This window comes from Mus musculus, chromosome 3, assembly GCF_000001635.26.
Source record: "Mus musculus strain C57BL/6J chromosome 3, GRCm38.p6 C57BL/6J".
NCBI classification, from domain to species: domain Eukaryota; kingdom Metazoa; phylum Chordata; class Mammalia; order Rodentia; family Muridae; genus Mus; species Mus musculus.
Window position 1 is genome coordinate 102,777,234 of NC_000069.6, and position 21,971 is coordinate 102,799,204.

Below are 21,971 nucleotides of genomic sequence, written 5' to 3' on the forward strand. Positions count from 1 at the left end.
TCTGCTCTGCTCTGCTCTGCTCTGCTCTGCTCTGCTCTGCTCTGCTCTGCTCTGCTCTGCCCTGTGTGGAAACCATGACAGCCTCTTCCATACACCTCTGCTTCTAAAGCTTCGTAAGCTCTCTAATGCCTGTGCGGCTGTACCTATGGATTAAATGGCAGGCAAGACGTCTCAATGGTATTTTATTCGTTCTATTCCAGGTAAACACATTTAACCAGATTGCACTGCTATTGAAGTTAAACAGAAAATCCCCCCAGATAGAAAGACTGCGGCTTGGTGCAGTAGTTGGTTCTGACAGCCTCGTGTATGCAGTCACTGTTGTCAGTATTACACTTGCCACACTTGCAGCTTATGGCGACAGGGAAGGAGAAATAAGGAGTAACATGGTGCGGGCATCCTGGTATTTCCACCGTTCTGTAGATGAAGTCTCTGTATGTACAGACATCCTGAGAGAGTGCATATTTGGGAAGAAACAGTTTGCCATTGATATCCTGTGGAAAGAAAAGAGATCTTAACATGATAAACTCCACACAACTTTAGATAGTGTAATAGAAAGACCACAACTTACTGATATCCCTTTGTATCAGTGATGATCAATAAAGGACTCCTGAGCTCTGTTACCCACACATCTACAATTAACCCATCAGATACAAAAAACAAAACAAAACAAAAAAAAAAAAACAAAAGCCACTTTGTTCTCATCTGCCTTTGATGAGGACAAACTCTTCAGAGTAGACTGTTACAAATGCACCTGTACTTTCCTTTCTGAGTAGAGTCACACCATTATAATTCTGAAAACAGTGTTTGGCTTCCCAAAGAGGACATTATGATTTATCCCCACTTCCTTTCTAAATATTAACAGACAACTTTAGGCCTATATAATTTACAGCTAAAAGAAATGCATTGAACAACATACCCGTGTCATACAATACCCAGCACAGATGGTGGTGTTGATGGTCAGGCAGTAGGCACACTCTCTCCTATCCACGTACATTGTATACTCAGTGGGAATACAAAAGGATGCTGCTTGCCCACAAGCAAGAGCAAAAAGCACGGAGAGGAGGACGGCAGCACTCATGCTGAATCAGAGAGAAACATCAAAGAGCTCAGTACAGTGTCCTCTCCACGCTCAGAGGCATGTCTGTGCATATGTAAACACACAGCCAATAACAAGAACAGGTAAAATATACTGACTGGTTACTTATCCCTGGGCCCTGCGTAAGGTGCTTTTGCATATCCAGTCCTCTCAAACCTCCTCATATACGATCAGATGCAGCTACGACCGTGTACACCCATAATACAGGAGCTCACATCTTAGAAGTCTGCCTACACATGCCATTGGGCTCCCCTGGGAAGTGACAGGCGAATCTGCAACATCACTCAGAAAACTGACAGCTTTCTGCTAACTAAGTGTGAAATAATTCATCCAACAGAGCTATAATAAAAGGACTTGTCTTTATAAGAAGTAAATTAATTAGTATTCTTTAGGAAGGACTTTCCCAGAAATCAAAGTTCCTAAAAATTTTGGTTCAATCAATAACTCAGTTGGTTCATATAATTAAAGAGGGAAAGAAACCAAAAAAATCATAAGCAAACTTTGCTACCACCCAGCAAATATGATTTTCTCTATAACTCTACCTGTTGATTGTCAAGGAGGCTGAAAACTTAAGTTAAAATTGTGACTGGTGTGAACTAATAACACGAGCTACACGGTCTTTTCTGAATCCTTAGGATATTCTGTTAGAGTTTTTAAATTTTCACATTGAAACAAAAGATCATTTTATACAGAAGTTGTATGGCATTCATTATTTAAAAACATAGAGAGAGCTGGGAAAATTAGTGTGACACATTTAGAGTAATCCAGGCAAGAATTCAGCTCCTTCGTGGGTTGTTCGATTCATTAGCAGCGGGCTGTATGGGAGGCAGCAGAGGGCCCGCTGAGCAGTCCCGGCAGCTCAGAGAGCCTGTCTGATACAGAAGCTGTTCCGTATCAGTTAAGCATTGTAATGATCTGGGGATGTTATGACTTATTTTGGTGATAGAGGGTAATCAAATTTCAGACTTTTAGATGTAGGCTGATCACCATTAAGATGAAGGAGACTTTTGACTCCCTTTTACTAATATTGTTCAACTAGCTAGGTATGTTTGGATTGTTTTTCTTCTCAACTATCATTGTTAGTAAATATATAAATGTATAACATATATATATATATATATATATATCCACCACTGAAGCAATATTGATATCTATAAGCATATGGCTGTTTGTTTATTTTATTAAATGATCACTATTCGCTGGCTGGCAAGAAGGCTCAGAAGTAAAAGCACTTGCAGCTCTGCCTGATAGCCTGAGTTCAATTCCTGGACATACGTGACAGACGGAGAGAACAGACTCCTCCCTGGAAGTCGTCCTCTGACCTCTTCATGCATGCTACAGTGCTCTCCCCAAATAAATGGGGGAAAAAAGCATTTTATTTAATTATCAAAGAAGTATCAAGGTTCAATCTGCCGGTTGTGTCAGCAACAGTTTTAAGCTGCGTGCTTTAAATTCTCTACTTACTGAAGCCTTGTGCAGTCTGTCTCAGGTAACCAGAATTTTGTTTCCAATAAATATATAAACAAAAATTATTTACATAAGTTACTAAGGATGAATTCTAAATGTCTACTTCTATAGCTATTTCAACCAATCTCCTATTCCTAGCACCAGAAGTGCCGAAATTGGATACACATGTATGTACTGAGCCTCTGGAGTAAGCACTGGACATTGTATTGATATAGTCCTTCCAGTTCAGGAGGAGCCTGATAAGCACAGATGTAAAACTTCAGGTTGTTCTAAGTTCTCTGAAAGTTCAAGCCATGACTCTGATACCCCCCAGCTAGCAAAGATTTCCTTACATTTGTTACGTCATAGACAAGGAAGTGAAGTAACCGTATAGGAAAATGTATTTGATAGAAAACTCTGTTAAGAAGGCATTACATTTGTAAGCATCCCTTGCAGTATTTTTTAAACGTTTGCATTAGAAGGGAAAGCCTAAGAATTCCTGGTTATCTTGTTTTATGCTCCCACAGGGGCTGGAACCGAGACTCACACACACAGAGCCCCAGATTCAGCTCTACAACTAGGACACACTTTCCCTGCTGAAATCATAGGAATTCCTTTCTCAGGGAATCTGATTTTGGTCAAGTGTTTCATAAAATACAAGCTCCCTCTATAGCATTCAGTTGGTTCTGTTACTTTAATGATGCAAGTCTAGAGGATTCTCTGAAGAATCTTGAAAATAGCAACCAGGTAAGTGCGCGAGAACACTGGCCCTTGCTGCTCATTTACTCCCCCGTTGGCTTCACAGATGTCCACTGGTTTTCACCACAGAAAACAACTTCTAGATCCACAATTCTATGTGAAATAGCATATGTGGTACCTATAGTCAGAATATTGGCTCGGAACATAAGGAACAGAAATCTCCCATGGGAAATGGGTAAACGCATGTAATCTTATTTACCCACCTGCAGGATAAAAACAGATGAACATATCTGACCCTTTGAAACCTTGTAAGACTGGGCTCCAAGAATGGCTCAGGCCTAAGATCAAGTGCTGCTCTTACAAGGATCTGAGTGCAGTTCCCAACACCCACGTCAGGCAGCTCACAGTCCCGTATGTCTCCAGCTCCAGGGGTTGGGGGTGGATGCTTCTGGCCTACACAGGCACCCTCAGACACAACACAACAACACACACACATGCATACCCATTTTTAAAGTAATAAAATCTCCTTTAAATTTTTTAATGATAGAAATTGTATGGTAATTTTTCTCATTGTTGTCCTAGTCAAGAGTGACACTGTTGGAAGACTTCCTTTTATAATTACAGAAGTTTAAGCTAACAAACGCAAAGCATTAAAGCCGACTTGATCACCAGCCACGGTTCTTCTAGAACGCTGCGAAGACACAGGATATGAATGGTTCCTTTTTTTTTTTTTTTTTACTATTTTTTTTTTTATTTTTTTTTTAATTAGGTATTTAGCTCATTTACATTTCCAATGCTATACCAAAAGTCCCCCTTACCCACCCACCCCCACTCCCCTACCCACCCACTCCCCCCCTTTGGCCCTGGCGTTCCCCTGTACCGGGGCACACAAAGTCTGCGTGTCCAATGGGCCTCTCTTTCCAGTGATGGCCGACTAGGCCATCTTTTGATACATATGCAGCTAGAGTCAAGAGCTCAGGGGTACTGGTTAGTTCATAATGTTGTTCCACCTATAGGGTTGAAGATCCCTTTAGCTCCTTGGGTACTTTCTCTAGCTCCTCCATTGGGAGCGAATGGTTCCTTTTTTACTTCATTATAAATAATAGAATTTTGCCCACATAACCTTCCTAGCCCTCAATTTCCTCATCTATAAAAGGAAAGTTTAACATCAAAAGATTAGGAAAGTGTTCATAGCACAAATAACCTGAGTTCCGTGACCATCAGACCCCTGCCCTAAGAATTAGCAATCTATAACTCTGATCTCAGATTCAATTGTGATTGTATCTAATTGATCAGGTCCATATCTTTGGGTCTTTAATTTGTGTATACTCTTTCCTAAAATCCTAAAAACAGTAAAGTAATCCTGTGAGTACTCCATAGGATTTCCTTGGCTATAATCCAGTGTTGATGCAGCCCCTTTCCCCACATTTTTCCTGGGTTCTTTCCTTTACTTTTTTTCCCATAGTTTCTTTCTGCTCTTAATATTTTCGTTGTTAAACACATTTCTCTCTGCTCTGCTAATATCTATTACCTCTTTTTTTCTACTTGAATTAATTACTATACAATGAAAAGAATAATTTTCTCCACCTTTGAACAACCCCAGCTCTTCACTGAAGCAGAATATTTTTCTAGAAAGAAAAAAATGCATTATATTAATAAGTTATAGGTATTGGATACTATCCAAGAGAGTTTCACTATTAAATAATTAAAAATATCTTGTAACATGGAATGTCCCTGAAAGTACTTACAATGCTGGTACCCGTGCACATACTCAAAACTGAATTTACTCTAAAACACCCCTAAAATATATTTTCCTCAAAGATGCTCATTAGTAATCACATGGGTTAAGCACACAGGTTATTCAGGTGATAAGACATTTAAGTTGGAATGTAGGTAGGAGAAAGTCACGTAACTGTTCATCCCTCATCAGGAAATGGACGGGCTGCTTCTATCCTTTAAGTCAACGGAATCTCACCTCTCCACTCGTATGCGCTCACTCTTCTCCACCCACTACTGCAGGATCTGGAGCAATAATTAAAAACTTTAGAGCCCATCAGAGAAAATTCTATCTCTGCATTTGCAATTTTTAAATAAATGCTACAATTGTTCAAACACAGTGAAATGGTAATAAAGGCACTTCATCTTACAGGTTCTGCACAGGGTAGACACCTACCTTACTTTGCATGAGTGAGTTACTGCTGTGATGACCCACTCTCCGTTCATTTTATACCCTTCAGGATAATTCCCCTCTGATCTTCTTGTTTATATAATTGCATTCGAATTGCTGCTTTCTTATCTGAAAAGCATCTATTGAAAATTCATACTGAACCCCAAATAAAACTTGTTTAGACAAACAGGTTCACTATATCCTCTCCCTGGAAACTCTGACATTATTATAGCATGCATCTTCCTCTCTTCTATTTGAAACATATCTTTTATTAATATCTGTAATGTTAATAACAGACATTAATATTTGCTCATATTTATAAAGGATAGGCCATTAAATTGGAAGAAGAAGTGGAAAAAGTCCTGAGATGTCAAATTTATTTGGGGCCTGAGTGTTCCAGTCTGCCTGCTCATGTAGAGATTCGTACATATTCATCTATAAAGCAAAGGAAACCTCTTTCTGGAAATCTAGGCCAACTGAACCATGTATGACAATAAAAACATTTTAGTTCAAAATTTTTATTTGTTTTTTTTTCTTGAATTTTAGAGTATGTTAACATAACTTAGTGTGAAATGTTTCTTTGAATGACATGGCTAAATCTGTCAGGATGTCAAACTGACCTGAGATCAAATTCTGTCTTGGCCCTTCACTAGTAACGTCAGCACTCGTGAGTTCTGCTTATTTTAGTTCCCTCACCTATCAAAAGGCATGCTGGTGGGTGTCTTTATTCCTAGAACTCAGGAAGCAGAGGAGTGGAGAGTTTGAGGCCTGAATGGGCTATATCTGTCTCAGATATAGCCCAGGTCCTGTCTCAGAGAAAAATGAAGATCACTGTTTATCTACAGTACCTGACACATAACAAGGACTCCATAAGAAACAATTGACAATAACACAAAAATATTTGATCAACATTTAGCCAATATATTCATTAAATGAATAAATGGCTGGGGAAGTGTAGATAATTACTCAAAATTTGGAACTAATATACACTTTTTCTTAGTCTTTATACCAATGTTTTACTCATTTAACCCACTTTTTACCACACTGTAACTAAACATGCCCAAAACTTGCTTTTCTAAATTGCTCTCAGAAAAAAAGTTCAAACCAAGATACAATTTGCAAAACACAAGAAATCAAGAAGAGGGAAGACCAATGAGTGGATACTTCATTCCTCCTTAGAGTAGGGAACAAAACACCCACGAAAGGAGTTACTAAGACAAAGTTTGGAGCTAAGACGAAAGGATGGACTATCCAGAGACTACCCCACCCGGGGATCCATCCCATAATCAGCCACCAAACCCAGACATTATTACACAATGCCAGAAAGATTTTGCTGAAGGGACCCTGTTATAGCTGTCTCGTATGAGGCTATGCCAGTGCCTGACAAATACAGAGGTGGATGCTCACAGTCTTCTATAAGATGGAACACAGGGCCCCCAATGGAGAAGCTAGAGAAAGCACCCAAGGAGCTGAAGGGGTCTGCAACCCTATAGGTTGAACAACAATATGAACTAACCAGTACCCCCAGAGCTCGTGTCTCTAGCTGCATATGTAGCAGAAGATGGCCTAGTCGGCCATCACTGAGAAGAGAGACCCCTTGGTCTTGCAAACTTTATATGCCCCAGTACAGGGGAATGCCAGGGCCAAGAAGCAGAAGTGGATGGGTAGGGGAGCAGGGCAGAGGGAGGGTATAGGGAAATTTTGGGATAGCATTTGAGATGTATATAAAGAAAATATCTAATAAAAAATAAATAAATGGAAAAAAAGAAAAAAGTTCAGACTTCATGCTGTATTCTGACTCTCTGGTATCCCTTAGCCTACCCAACCCCCACTTCTCCCTAGATTTCCAAGCTACACACTTTCTCTGCTTCCTGTGGTTTTAGACAAGCTGCACTGAGTTTCTCAAGTGAGTCTCATTTTTCCTTTCCGTTTGGGACTATTCTGTTCCCTCTATTGGAACACCTGCCCAGGGCTTCATCCCATGTCTCATCTCAGGTAACTCCTGTTCATCTTTCATGGCTTATCTCAGAAAACACCACTTTTGCAAAACCTTCTCTGATTATTCAAGGCTTTTCCGATGATTAGGAGTTCTAAGAGTATTAGATATATAGAACCCCTGGCATCTGGTAGATGTTGAGTAAAATTCTAGATATTCTTAGGGGTTATTGAAAATCCTGTTTGTCTTCACTTACTTTAACCTTTATTATTAATGTAAGTTAGAGACAAAATATGACTTCTCCCTGAAGGATGATGGCAAACCTTACAGGAAACACATTTAAAGGAGTTCAACTGAAGAAAGATCCACAAGTCAGACAGCCCTGTGAAAACAAAGCTAAGGGGAGCTCAGCGACGCCAGACGCCAGAGCATCTGTGGACAGAGAGCAGAGCAAGGCGCAGAAACAGTCTGATGGGTGCTGTCCAGAGTGGAGCTTACATGAGTGTGTTCTGACCAGTCGGCTGCTCATGATTGATAAGGACTGATAGCTATTTGACTAAGACAGCTATTTGCCTCCAACTGTACTAAATTGGGTTTTCAGCTAGTGTGCATAATAAATTTGGTTGCAGTTCATTAAGGAGGACTCAGCCTGGATGTATTCACAAATGATATATAGTTTGACAGCTATAAAGCAAGAATATTCAGTTCAGGGACTACATTTTTTCAAAAAACATCAACTACATATTAATTTCTATGCCTTGTCTTGTACTAGAAAGCTAACTACTCCATGCTGAAGAAGAATCTATAACTGTCAAGTTACTAAATCAGCACACTACCTAACAACAGTCTAAGCATTTGTCCTTATACAAATATACAAAGACAAAGCAACCTTGGCCCCTAATCAAGGAAACTTCTCTTTGCAAGAGATGGAAGCCACAACAGAAAACCACAAGTGATCAAAATGCAGAGCTGTGAAGCCCAGTCCAAATAAACACATCTACAAAACAATCTCTTAACCTAAGGCTCAGAGAACATTGAGGAAGAGGGGGCAGAAAGATGGTAGGACCCAGAAGATGGAGCAGTTAGTCCTGAGCTCATGTTTCTGGGTAACATTAGGAACTATAGCCAGTCTCAGCAACAGGACTGCCCAAAGATGAGTTGAACATGGACATGTTGCATCCTCATGGTGCATTAAGGATTACAAAGTGGATGAGGAGAGTCCAAAAAGCCTCATCCCCATATAGAATTATAGGCACCTAGGCTGCTAGTAGAAGAGGTGGTCCTCCAGGTGGTCCTCCCCAGGGGAAAGCACACCAGTTAGTTGTTCAGTGTCAAATGGTCAGCCATAAACATATACAAGTAACATTTTGCAGACTGAACAGGTTATATTTAGAAATATATAGACATATACATATATGCATGTAATAACAATTAGCAGGAAAAAAAGAGGTCATGAATTTGAAGAACAAGGAGAGGTATGTGGGAGTGTTTGGAGAGGAAATGGGAGTGAGAAATGTTATAATTATTATCTCAAAAATTAAAAAAAGAAGAAGAAATACAAGTTACTATGCAGGAACATAACTATGAAAGTAGGAAAAATATAAGTCAGATGCCAGAAATCTTGCTTGAGTGATTCCAGGTAATTCACTAATACAAAAGAATAGTAACAAGAGGAGTATTAATTAGCTGTTTCTTATGGGATTTGTACCTCTGTCGCATAAAACATTAATTCAAGAACTTAGTTTCTAGTATATTTTTATACATAGCTAACCAGAGAGTGAGAGAAAAAGAGGGAGAGGGATAGGGAGAGATGAAGCACGGTATCCTCGACAGCCTGCCACAGTGGCAATCTCATAGCTCACGCAGAATGCACCCAACAAGGAACAAGCTACAATATGGGGCATCAATTAAAAAAGATGAACTCTAAGAATCCAAAGAAGCAAAAATGTACAATTCATAATGAAGGGAAAATGACTAATTGGAATTGATCCAGAACTGGTATACATAAAAGAATTAATATGTAACAATAAGCTAGGCATTACTTTATAACCAATTTCCATAAATTCAAGTAATTAGAGGAAAGATTAAGTAGAGGCATAAAAGACAAAACTTAACTCCTAAAGATGAAAGCAACAATGTTCTCATAAAAAATATGCTGTAACAGATAGACTATATGTAACAGATTAGACACTGCAAAGGAAAAGATTAATAAAGCTGAAGATATTTAATATAAGCAATTCTAAATGAGACACAGTGAAAACGATTTGAAAAGGTAACTAAGGTTTGACAAATTCAGGAATATGTCATGATTCTAAGACACTAAATTAAATTCTATAATAAACTGAAGTCCTCAAAAATTCTTCAGTCATTGGAAATCATCCTTCAAAAGTGAAGAGAAGGGGTGACATGTAGGGGATACAGTTTTGCAAACTTGGAAAGAATTTACCACAGTGGGCCTGTACCAGACTGTAAGTCAAGCTGCCCACTGCGGACTGAAGGGTAAGCAGGCGTTTAAGTATAAGGAAGATAGTCTCACTATTAGTCAAGCACCTTTGAAAGGTAATTGGCTATTCAGGAAAGCAGAAGACTCCTCCCACCAGGTGGCCCTCGTGAAAGGCCAGGAGTATTGCCTTGAAGACAAGCCTCGGGCCTCATCTCATCCACCCACCACCCACCACTGTGGAGTTCCAGAGCCGAAGCGCAGGTGCATTTGGTTGCTATCCTCTATGGCATCTCTCCAGCTCAGTGACTGATACCACAAAAGAGTTTGAAAACACAAAGGCAGGTCCTCCCCTTGTACAGATCTCAGTGCTCTGACTGTTCCTCACTTTCTCCTTCCATTGGAAGCTAACTCCTCTTCCTTAAGGACAGTAGCCATTCAGGGAATTTATCTGTGGCGTTTCAAGGAGAGTTTCAAGGGAGAGGGAACTTGCCCAGCCCTCAGACTGCAAAGCTAAGAATGGCCATCAGAGGTCCCTTGTGGGCAAAAAGGAGAAGCTACTAAAGTGAACACAGCTCTAGACACGGACACTTGTCTAAGAGGCTCAGCGTCAGGATAAGCAACAGCAAAGACAGCCATCTACAGACCACTCACCCTCCCCGTCTCCCTGCACATAACCAGCAGTCTACATCTGAAAATCCAGAAAGAAGCTGCCTCTGCCCTCTCTTCATTTTTTAGGTTTCTCACCCATCAACCCCCACCCCACACACATACTAAGTTTCCTTCCAACTATACATTATTACATTTTATTCTTCTTACATTTGTCTAATTTTATTTAATTATTATTATCAGATAATCTTCATTATTTTCCTTCCGTTTGTTTCTTTCATAGAAGCCTTCTGTGCTTTGCCCTTTCCCTCCTCTACTGTATTGTTAGTAGCATTTGTTATTACTGCTGTTGTTTAAAGAAATGTTATTTTATTCCCCTTTCTATGGTTATCTAATTTTCATTTGAATTTTCTCATAATTGGGAATCACTTCTTGTTTTTTTTCCCTTTTTTCTAATCTCTTGTTATTTTACTTCTGTAAGAATCTTCTTAAATCCCTCTCTTCTTTTCATTTACTTAACCTTGATTTTTTGCATTTTCTCATTTTCCCACCTCCTTCCTTTGTTATTCTTGCATCATATTTAACATGATAGCACATATACACACACAAAACAACTCAGCCATTCCACTACTAAGCATTTATTCAAGGGAAACATAACCATGTGTTTGCACACATACACTTGTATGCCAACATTCACAAAGCCTTTGTTTGTAATGAACTAAAATTAGAAACAACACAACAGTGGTCCACAGTGACAAGTCATGGCACATATAACGGAATAGTTGTCAATAATAAATAGGAATAGTCATTAGCACAGTTATGAGGTCAATGCATTTTAAACTAGTTACTGTATGTGAAAAAAGCCAGATCCAAGAGTAAGTATGTGCTTTCTCATTCCGATAATAATAAATATAAGCAGGAAGAAAATTAATGATTGCCTAGGGTTGGAGAAAGGTGGCTACGGGAAAGAGAGCCATTAGAAAGATAAACTTGTTATCTTGATTTAAGATGACTCACAGGATGTATCCATCTCACTGAGTTGTGCACTTTAAATATATGCAGTTTCGGTTGCATAACTCCACCATTCTTCTATGAAATTCTAATTCTAATATATCAGATTTCAATTAAGACTAAGTCATAATTGGAATAGAACAGGCCCCTATTGATGTGTTTGGGGAAAAGTTAGACACAGACATAAATGGGAGAATACCATGTGAAAATCAAAAGAAAAAGTCTACAAACTAAAGACGGCCAGAAGCAGGAGAGAGGAAACCAATACAGGAAGTTTACTGTTCAATAATACCCAACTAAGCTGTCTTAAAGTCCAGCAGTACACATGACCTACTTACTCCTCCATTCCCCACACCACACACCTGTACACCGTTCGACACCATATTCCACTGAACATTCCAAACTTGTTCTTGCAGCAGGGCTTCCGGCCTCCTGTCTGTTCCTTGTGAAGAGCCCTTTCATCGGATTTTAGAATGGCTACCTTTTTATCGTCTCAGCTTGATGATAAAATTGAGTGTAAGCACCTTAAAGACAAAGGGCTCTGTCTCATTTATCCACCATTGTATTCTCGGAATTCAAATCAGCAAAAAGCGCACTAGTATTCAAAATAGGTACTTGTGGATTGTATAAGCAAATGGAAACACTAGAGAACATACTTAAATGCATTCCAAAACTCTAACCACTCAGATATTCTACAGACAGCTGCAGGCAAAGCCAAGCTTAAAAACAAGCTTTTGACATCTGTTATATTACATTAAAAGTTTAATTCGTTTTCAAAGAAAAGGGGAAAAGCCCACCTAACCATCCTAAGAAGCTCAATGGAGGAGTATCATCATAATATGAAACAGATTGTTAACATTCTCCCCTCCCCAGAGAGCAGGTGCTTTTCTAGTATCTAATAGTCTCTCTTTCCATAAGAGTCTAATTTGGGGGCAGCAGCTTTTCTTTGAAACCAGTAGTTTCCTGTGAGAGTCACAATATAATGACCTGCCATTTAAAACAAAGCCATTTGTTACCTAACTTCTTGTAATATTTGCTCCAGAACCGATGCATATAACTCAGGTGGAGGTGGCTCTAATGCGATGATCGTGTTAGCCTCTAAAGCTTCTAAGTGGATGACAAACTTGATTTAAATATGGAACAAGTCAATTTGCTTCTCTCTGTTGGTAACAGATGTAAGCCCCAGTACTCCAAATTTATATGAATTTACACAAGCTCTCTAAAGTCTATTCAAAGAACACTTTTTAGAAATTAAGGTCATATATGAATATTAATTGCTAGCATCTCCTGTAATAGAATTCATGGTGTAATAAAGTCAGCACCAGTGCTTCCTGTGATCCACACAATCCCTCTGTCCCTCTATATAACACTTTGCATTGCTACTTATATTACTTTACATAACCTCTTTGTAATTAGATATTTCTCTGGATGAATAATATGAGCAGAATAAGTTGATTCATAATAACAGGTATAACTACTTCTCAGCAGCTAGCCAGCAATATGCTATCGATCTTACTAAAAAAAATGAACTTTTTCTTATCTTTGTTCTGCATACTTTTACTTTTAAAAAACGGTAACAGCATTGTTATTTTCAAAACTCACTAAAAGATTCAGCTAGGAAAGTTTGTAATCGGTGGTAACCAAGGAATAATCAACTCATAATGCAATCAATTTTCCTCACTATATATGTGGGTTTAAAATTACCTTTAATTGAGGATGATGGACGTTCAGGAATCCATTAACTCATTTGTTCAGTAGGTTCATCGAGGCAGAAGCTGCCCTCAAAGGGTTCATTCTTAGCAGTCATCCACCAGACCCACTATGCTGCTTCATGCTGATGGTCAACCTGGGGGATCTAAACTGTCCTAGGGGAAGAACAAGCTCTGAGCACACCTGTGAGGGAATTTCAGGGTTGACTTCATTGAGGTGTGAAGACTCATTTTAAGTTTGGGCAGCACCAACCCATTGGCTGGGGTTCTAAACTGAATAAAAAGGAGAAAGTGAGCTGAGCACCAGCCTTCATTTCTTCTCTGCTTCCTGACAGTCCAGAAGTGGGGGCCACACCTGTCATCCAGATCTTGAGGCTGGAAGACATATGCTTTTGATCTAGATCTTGAGGTATAGTGGCCTTGAAAAGCTTAAACTCAGGCAAGGTGTTGCACACCTTTCATCCCAGGAGACAGACAAGCAGATCTCTGAGTTCAAGGCCAGCCTGGGACAAAGCAAGTGCCAAGTAAAGAACAGTTTAGGTCCAGGTGTGGTGGTGCACGCCTTTAATCTGGGCCACACCTTCTGCTGGAGGCCTACGTAAGGACAATGGAAGAAGAAAGGCTTCCTTCTTCTCTGCCTGTTTGCACTTACTTGCCTGCACATCTTGAGACAGGAACCTCAAATATAATGTGCTCACCAAATCCCTCCGCTGAGCTGCATGCCTCTCCTTCTTGGACCAGCATATTACCTTCTGGACTTGCTTCTAGGAAAAGGCAGAACAAAACAAAGCCAGCTGTTCTTGCCTCAATCAGAGTTAGTGAGCTTCCCAACACGGGAAGGAAAAGAAGGTCCTACTTCGAGGAATTAGAAAAGAAAGTAAAGTATTTAAACCAACAACTCAAAGACACTCAACAACAGGCACAAGGCTGATACAAAAATAAAAAGAAACATAAGTGCTGTGATTTTCCCTCTTTTGCTGCCTAAAGGTGGTTTCTAGGCCACAGCGCAGAAAGCAGAAACTGAGATGGAAGCCTTGTTCAGTTGAGAAGACAAATATCAGAGTTCAAAGAAGTTGAGTAATTAGAATTTTCAGCAGAGTAATAACAGCCATAGTTAAGGCTGCTCTAAACAAAAATTAAACAAATTTCAAAAAGATTAAGTTCCCCAGGAGTGATATAAATGTGTGCAAGAGCCAACTCCAACATTCTGTAAGAAAATGCAACAAATCTAGCGTGCAAATTTCAATTAAAATGTAAAATCTACAATATCTGCCACACAGTAATAATTACTACACATCAAAACAATAGGAATATATGAAATATACTAGTCAATATATTGGGGGGGCTTGTGAGATGGCTCAGTGGTTAAGAGCGCCGACTGCTCTTCTGAAGGTCCCGAGTTCAAATCCCAGCAACCACATGGTGGCTCATAACCATCCGTAACGAAATCTGATGCCCTCTTCTGGAGTATCTGAGGGCAGCTACAGTGTACTTACATATAATAAATAAATAAATCTTTTAAAAAATAGTCAATATATTGAAACAGACACAGAAATAGTGCAGTACACAGACAAAAACTGGGTTTTGATTGGTTGGTTGGTTTTTGTTTTTGTTTTGTTTTGTTTTGCTTTGCTTTGCTTTTTTGCTTTTTTTCTCTCCCCCGACTCCTCCAAAATCCTCCCCCTCCCTTCCCACCCACCCAACTCCACATCCTTCTTTTCCTTAGAAAACAGGCAAAAAAGGAAAACTGTAAGAAACACACACACAGACACATACTTACTCAATATACTCTCTCATATCCACAAAACATAAAAACACACATCATTATAGTAGACATGTGAAAGACAAAAAAAAAATGCCTAGACAAAGCAATATAAGACAAAAAGTCTATAAGAATACCATTGAGTTTGTTTTGTGTTGTCATCTACTCCTGTGCATGGGGTTAAGTGTGTTAATACACCAGGGAGACTGCAATGGAGAAAACTGTAGTTTTTTCCCTTGCTATCGAGTGTCAGTTGCTTCTTGGTTAAGGACAGGAGCTTGTGTTCAGCTCCCACTCTCAGCACAAGGACCTTGTCTGGCTTGATCCTGAGCAGACCCTGTGCACGCTGACACATTCTGTGAGTCCATGTGCATCAAGACCCTTGTGTCTGGAAGACAGTTTCCTCTTTGACATTCACCCCCTCCGGCTCCTGAAATCTTTCTCCCCCCTCATCCACAGAGCTCCCTGAGTCAGGAAGGTAGACATATGACAAAAACAACCCATTAGACTGAGTATTCCAAAATCTCTCAGTCCCTACACATTGTCCAGTTATGTGTGTCTTCCCATGTACTGCAAGAGGAAGCTTCTCTGATGGCTGAGTGAGGTGCTAGTCTATTGGTATAGCAGAATGACATCAGAGTCATTTTGTTGCTATGTTCCTTTAGCAGACTAATAGTACTTGGTTTTCCCCTAGGCCCGTAACCTATCTAATCTCAGGTTCATGGTCATCCAAGTACTGTCAGGTATGAGCTTCATCTTGTGGAGTGAGCTTTAAATTTAACCAGAGTGCTTGGTTACTCTCACATTTGTGCTTCAATTACACCAGCATGTCCTGTAGGTAGGTCACCCTTGTACATCACAGGGTTTGTAGCTGGGTGAGTGGTTACTTTTCTCCTCTGGTAACATGCAGAATGCCTTCCAGTATGATGAACATTAGTCGGTAGGTGCAGCCTCTAGTTAGGCACCATCTCATCTTGTCATTGTTCACTAAGATATGTCAGTGTTGTTCAGCAATACAGCCTTACCATCAGCTTGTGGAGAGCAGCCTGTAAGCCGTGACAATAGCCTGTGATATTTGGGGGTTTCCATGATCCCCTTTGGCCAATGATTGAACTAGATAAAACCTGTTCCTGACACTTGGTGGCAAGAGATGACAGACAAAAACTTTAAAAGATCTTTTATAGGAGCCAGTATGTCTTTAGCATATAAAGATGCCTGCCACCAAGCTTAATAGTTTGACATGCTGGAAAATAAAATCCCTGCAAGTTGTTCCCTGACCTTCATATATGTGCCATGATCATATGTGTCCAAACATATACACATATATGCACACAAAATAAAAAATTATAATTTAGTATGTAAAATAGAATATTAATGCTATCTACAAGTAACACAGTTTACATGTAAAATGATATATATGAAGAGGGCATTCTATCACTGGAGTTACTATTAGCAGGCAGTACTCTAAGACCTTCTAACTATAGGTGAATGAATGTGATGGTCCTGTTATGACTAAAACACTGAAGTCTGAGTTAGGAAATACTTCTCAGTGCTTAAGACTAGTTTGATCTTGTTTTTTCTGCATATTTTGAGATACATTTATAGTATTTGTTTATTATGATGAATTACATTGTGAAGATCTATGATGACCACTGGTGACTGGTCACAGCTGCCTGATTTTAGCCTTCATGTGTTCATCTATAAAAATGTCATTCTCCAAGTTACTTTGGTTTAAAGAATCTGAGTGAGCCACATGGGTATTAATTATGGTTACTGGTTCTTGGTAGAGTGGACAGTGGTTTTTACAGAGATTCACTGAAATCAGGGACAAGACAAGGATACTCACTCTCCCCATATCTATTTAACATAGTACTGGAAGTGTTAACTAGAACAATAAGACAACAAAAGAGATGAAGGGGATACAAATTAGTAAAAAAGAAATAAAGGTATCACTATTTGCAGATGATATGATAGTATACATAAGCAACCCAAAAAAATTCTACCAGAGAACTTCTCCAGCTGATAAACAACTTCAGAAAAGTGGCTGAATATAAAATTAACTCAAACAGGTCTTTAGCCTTCCTTTATACAAAGGATAAACAGGCTGAGAAAGAAATCAGGGAAACAACTCCCTTCACAATAGCCACAAATAGTATAAAATATCTTGGGGTAACTCTAACCAAAGAAGTTAAAGATCTGTATGACAATAACTTCAAGTATCTCAAGAAAGAAATCAAAGAAGATCTCAGAAAATGGAGAGATTTCCCATGTTCATGGATTGGCAGAATTAACATAGTAGTATAACTGGCCATCCTACCAAAGGCAATCTATAGATTCAATGCAATCCCCATCAAAATCTCAACACAATTCTTCAGAGACATTGAAAGAGCAATTCTCAAATTCATCTGGAAAGGCAAAAAACCCAAAATAGTGAAAACAATTCTTAAGAATAAAAGAACAGCTGGGGGAATCACACCATTCCTGACCTCAAGCTTTACTACAGAACAATAGTGATACAAACTGCATGGTATTGATACAGAGGCAGACACGCTGATCAAACCACACAAAGGTCACTTGATCTTTGACAAAGATGCCAAAAAATATACAATGGAAAAAAGAAAGTATCTTCAATAAATGGTGTTGGTCTAATTGGATGTCTGTATGTAGAAGAATGAAAATAGATCTACATTTGTCACCTTGTACAAAGCTCAAGAACAAGTGGATCAAGGACCTCAACATAAAACCAGATACACTGAACCTAATAGAAGAGAAAGTGGGAAAGAGACTTGAATTCATTGGCACAGGTGGAAATTTCCTAAACAGAACTCCAATGGCTCATGCTCTAAGATCAAGAATTGATAAATGGGACCTCGTGAAACTGGAAAGCTTCTGTAAGGCAAAGGACATAGTCAATAAGACAAATCAGCAACCTACAGATTGGGAAAAAATTCTTCACTAACCCCACATCCAATAGAGGACTAATATCCAAAATATATAAAGAACTCAAAGCTGGGCAGTGGTGGCACACGCCTTTAATCCCAGCCCTTTGGAGGCAGAGGCAGGTGAATTTCTGAGTTCGAGGCCAACCTGGTCTACAGAGTGAGTTCCAGGACAGCCAGGGTTACACAGAGAAACCCTGTCTCAAAAAACAAACAAACAAACAAACAAACACTCAAGAAGTTAATCACCAAAAAACCAAAAACCCAATCAAAAAATGGGGTTTAAAATTAAACTGAGAATTCACAACTAAGGAATCTCGAATGGCTGAGAAGCACTTAAAGGAAATGTTCAAAGTCACAAGTGGTCAAAATTGAAGAATAAGTATCTGCAGAGTTCTTGTACACCTGTATCACACACCTAAGTCTCAGGTAACATTATGGGAGAGGGAGTTAGGTAGAGTATAAGAGCCAGAAGTCAGGGGAAACTGGAGAAATGGTCTTTTGGACATGATAAGACAACCACAGGCATGAACCTGTGGTTGCCTACATATGACCTGTACAAGTCAGTTGGCATTCAGAATGGAGGTGACAGGCATGTGAAAGTCTACCCTAGTTACATAGCTTTTGACATCTGACAACTGCCAAGAAAGAAAAGGTTGGTTTTCTTTAAGTGTGTGATCCCTAAGACATGCTATTAAAGGATAGTCCCACACCTCTTCATATATGGGCAGCATTAATTGAAATTAATGTATTGGGCTGGCGAGATAGCTCAGTGGGTAAGAGCACTGACTGCTCTTTCAAAGGTCCTGAGTTTAAATCTCAGCAACCACATGGTGGCTCACAACCACCCATAATGAGATCTGACTCCCTCTTCTGGTGTGTCAGAAGACAACTACAGTGTACTTATGTATAATAATAAATCTTTGGGCTTGAGTAAGCAGTGTTGACCTGAGTGAGCGGGGGAGGGGGATCGACTGGAGCGAGCAGGGTTGCCCGGAGTGAGCAGAGGTCCTAAAAACTCAATTCTCAACAACCACATGAAGGCTCACAACCATCTGTACAGCTACAGTGTACTCACATACATAAAATAAATAAATAAATCTTAAAAATAAAAGAAAGAAAGAAATTAATATATTATTTTAGAAAAAGAAGACATGAAGTTGGAAGTGTGGGCAGAATAGCCATTACTTTTCCTGCTGCTATGGCAGAATAACCTGACACAAATCAACCGTGATGAAAAGGGTTTTTTTTTTTTTTTTTTTTTTTTTTTTTTTTTTTTTTTTTGCCTTCTGGTTCCTGAGGGAAAAAGTTTATCATGGCAAGGAACACATGGCAACAGACAGGAAGGAATAGTGGGAGGAGTGGAAGCAGGTTGCGCAGATTGATCCACACACAGGAAGCAAAGAATGAGAAAAGAAAGCCCAGACTATCTAGCCTGAAAGCACTCCCCCAGTACATACTTCTAGCAAGGCTTCACCTCCTAAAGTTCCATAACCTTTCCAAACAAGGCCACTAGCTAGAGACCAAGTGTTCAAATATACAAGCCTGTGGGGATACTTCTCATTCAAATAATCACAGAGGAAATCCGGGAAAAGCTGGAGGGAGACAGTCAGGATGAAGGGATGGTTCAAAATTAAGTCCACCAACTTAATCCACTATATATATAAACTCAAAGGGAAAAAAATCACATGATCATCTCATTAAATGCTGAAAAGGCTTTTGACAAAATACAACACCCATTCATGTTTTTTTTTAAGATTTATTTTTTATTTATTTATACACTACAGCTGTCTTCAGACACACAATAGAAGAGTGTATCAGATCCCACTACAGATGGTTGTGAGCCACCACGTGGTTGCTGGGAATTGAACTCAGGACCTCTGGAAGGGCAGTCAGTGCTCTTAACCGCTGAGCCATCTCTCCAACTGCCTCCCCCCATTCATGTTTTAAAAAAGCATCAGAGAGATCAGGAATTCAAGGCACATACCTAAACATAATAAAAGCAATATACAGCAAACCAACAGCCACAATAAACTTAAATGGAGAGATACTTGAAGCAATTAAGACAACAAAAGGAGATCAAGGGGATATAAATTGGCAAAGAAGTCAAGGTATCACTTCTTGCAGGTGATATGATAGCATACATAAGCGACCCCAAAAATTGTACTAGAGAACCTCTACAGCTGATAAGTAACTTAAGCAAAGTGGCTGGATATAAAATTAACTCAAACAGATCAGTAGCCTTCCTCTATACAAATGATGCATGGACTGAGGAAGAGATTAGGGAAACAACACCCTTCACGACAGTCACAAATAATATAAAATAGCTTGGTGTAACTCTAACCCAACAAGTGAAAGCTCTGTATGTCATGAACTTCAAGAACTCTCAAGAAAGAAATCGAAGATCTCAGAAAATGGAGCGATCCACCATGATCATAGATTGGTAGGATTAACATAGTAAAAATAGCCATCCTACTAAAAGCGATCTACAGATTCAATGCAATCCCATAACCATAACAAAATTCTGACACAATTCTTCAAAGACATGGAAAAAGCAGTTCTCAATTTCATATGCAAAAACAAAAAACTCAGGATAGCAAAAAACAATTCTCAACAATAAAAGAACTTCTGGGGGGAAATCACTATCCCTGACTACAAGCTGTACTACAGAGAAATAGTGATAAAAACAACATGGTATTGGTACAGAGACAGGCATGTTGATCAACGGAATAGAACTGAAGACCCAGAAATAAAACCACACACTTAAGGACACTTGATCTTTGACAAAGGAGTCAAAAGTATACAATGAAAAAGAGAAAGCATCTTCAATAAATGGTGCTGGTCTAACTAGCAGTATGTATGTATGTATGTATGTATGTATGTATGTATGTATGTAGAAGAATGAAAATAGATCCATATTTGTCACCTTGTACAAAGCTCAAGTCCAAGTGGATCAAGGACTTCAACATAAAACCAGATACACTGAAATCTCATAAAAGAGAAACTGGGAAGAGCCTTGAACTCATTGGTACGGGGGGGGGGGGGGGGCGGGAGTAGGGGAGGATTTCCTAAACAGAACTTCAATGGCTCAGGGTCTAAGATCAAGAATTGATAAATGGGATCTCATGACACTGAAAAGCTCTCTTCTTCTTCTTCTTTTTTTTTTTTTTTTTCTTGTCAGTAGTACAAATCAGCAACTTTCAGATTGGGGGAAAAAAAAAACCCTTCACTAACCCTACATCTGCTAGAGGGCTAATATAAACTCAAGAAGTTAACCTCCAAAAAATTTCAAACAACCCAATCAAAAAATGGGGTATAAAACTAAACAGAGAATTCACAACAGAGGAATCTCAAATGACTGAGAAGCACTTAAAGAAATGTTCAAAGTCCATAGTCATCAGGGAAATGCAAATCAAAATGACCCTGAGATTCCACCTTGTACCAATCAGAATGGCTAAGATAAAAAAAACTCAGGTGACAGTACATGCTGCTGAAGATGTGGACAAAGAGGAACACTCTTCCATTGCTGGTACAACCACTCTGGAAATCAGTCTGACAGTTCCTCGGAAAATTGGAAATAGATCTACTTGAAGACACAGCTTTACCACTCTTGGGAATATACCCAAAATATGCCCTACCATACCACAGGAACACATGTTCCATTATGTTCATATTGGCCTTATTTGTAGTGGCCAGAAGCTGAAAACAACCCAGATGTCCCCCAAAGAAGAATGGATACAGACAATGTGTTTCATTTCCACAATGGAATACTACTCAGCTATTAAAAATGAGGATAGGCCGAGTTTTGCAGGCAAATGGATGGAACTAGAACATATCATCCTGAGTGAGGTAACTCAGACCCAAAAGGACATGTATGGTATATACTTACTAATAGGTGGTGTACTGGCTAGTTTTGTGTCAACTTGACACAGCTGGAGTTATCACAGAGAAAGGAGCTTCAGTTGAGGAAATGCCTCCATGAGATCCAACTGTAAGGCATTTTCTCAATTAGTGATCAAGGAGGAAAGGCCCCTTGTGGGTGGGACCATCTCTGGGCTGGCAGTCTTGGTTCTATAAGAGAGCAGGCTAAGCAAGCCAGGGGAAGCAAGCCAGTAAAGAACATCCCTCCATGGCTTCTGCATCAGCTCCTGCTTTCT

General features: G+C 39.4%; 1 protein-coding gene across 6 annotated transcripts; it reads right to left on the minus strand.

Annotated features, from left to right (window-relative positions):
* Positions 1-164: 164 nt before the first annotated feature.
* On the minus strand, positions 165-11,849 carry Tshb (thyroid stimulating hormone, beta subunit). 6 transcript variants are annotated; one of them, XM_006501304.4, is made up of 5 exons: positions 11,767-11,849; positions 5,217-5,263; positions 4,829-4,869; positions 917-1,079; positions 165-491 (listed from the first exon to the last, which is right to left on the minus strand). In XM_006501304.4, exons 4-5 carry the CDS (start codon positions 1,076-1,078, stop codon positions 237-239), a joined length of 417 nt encoding a protein of 138 aa, XP_006501367.1. In that variant the 5' UTR covers position 1,079; positions 4,829-4,869; positions 5,217-5,263; positions 11,767-11,849; the 3' UTR covers positions 165-236. The 6 variants fall into 6 exon arrangements, with proteins under 6 accessions (XP_006501367.1, NP_033458.2, XP_006501368.1 ...); NM_009432.2 differs by lacking the exon at positions 11,767-11,849 and adding an exon at positions 5,415-5,481; XM_006501305.4 differs by lacking the exon at positions 4,829-4,869.
* Positions 11,850-21,971: the final 10,122 nt, after the last annotated feature.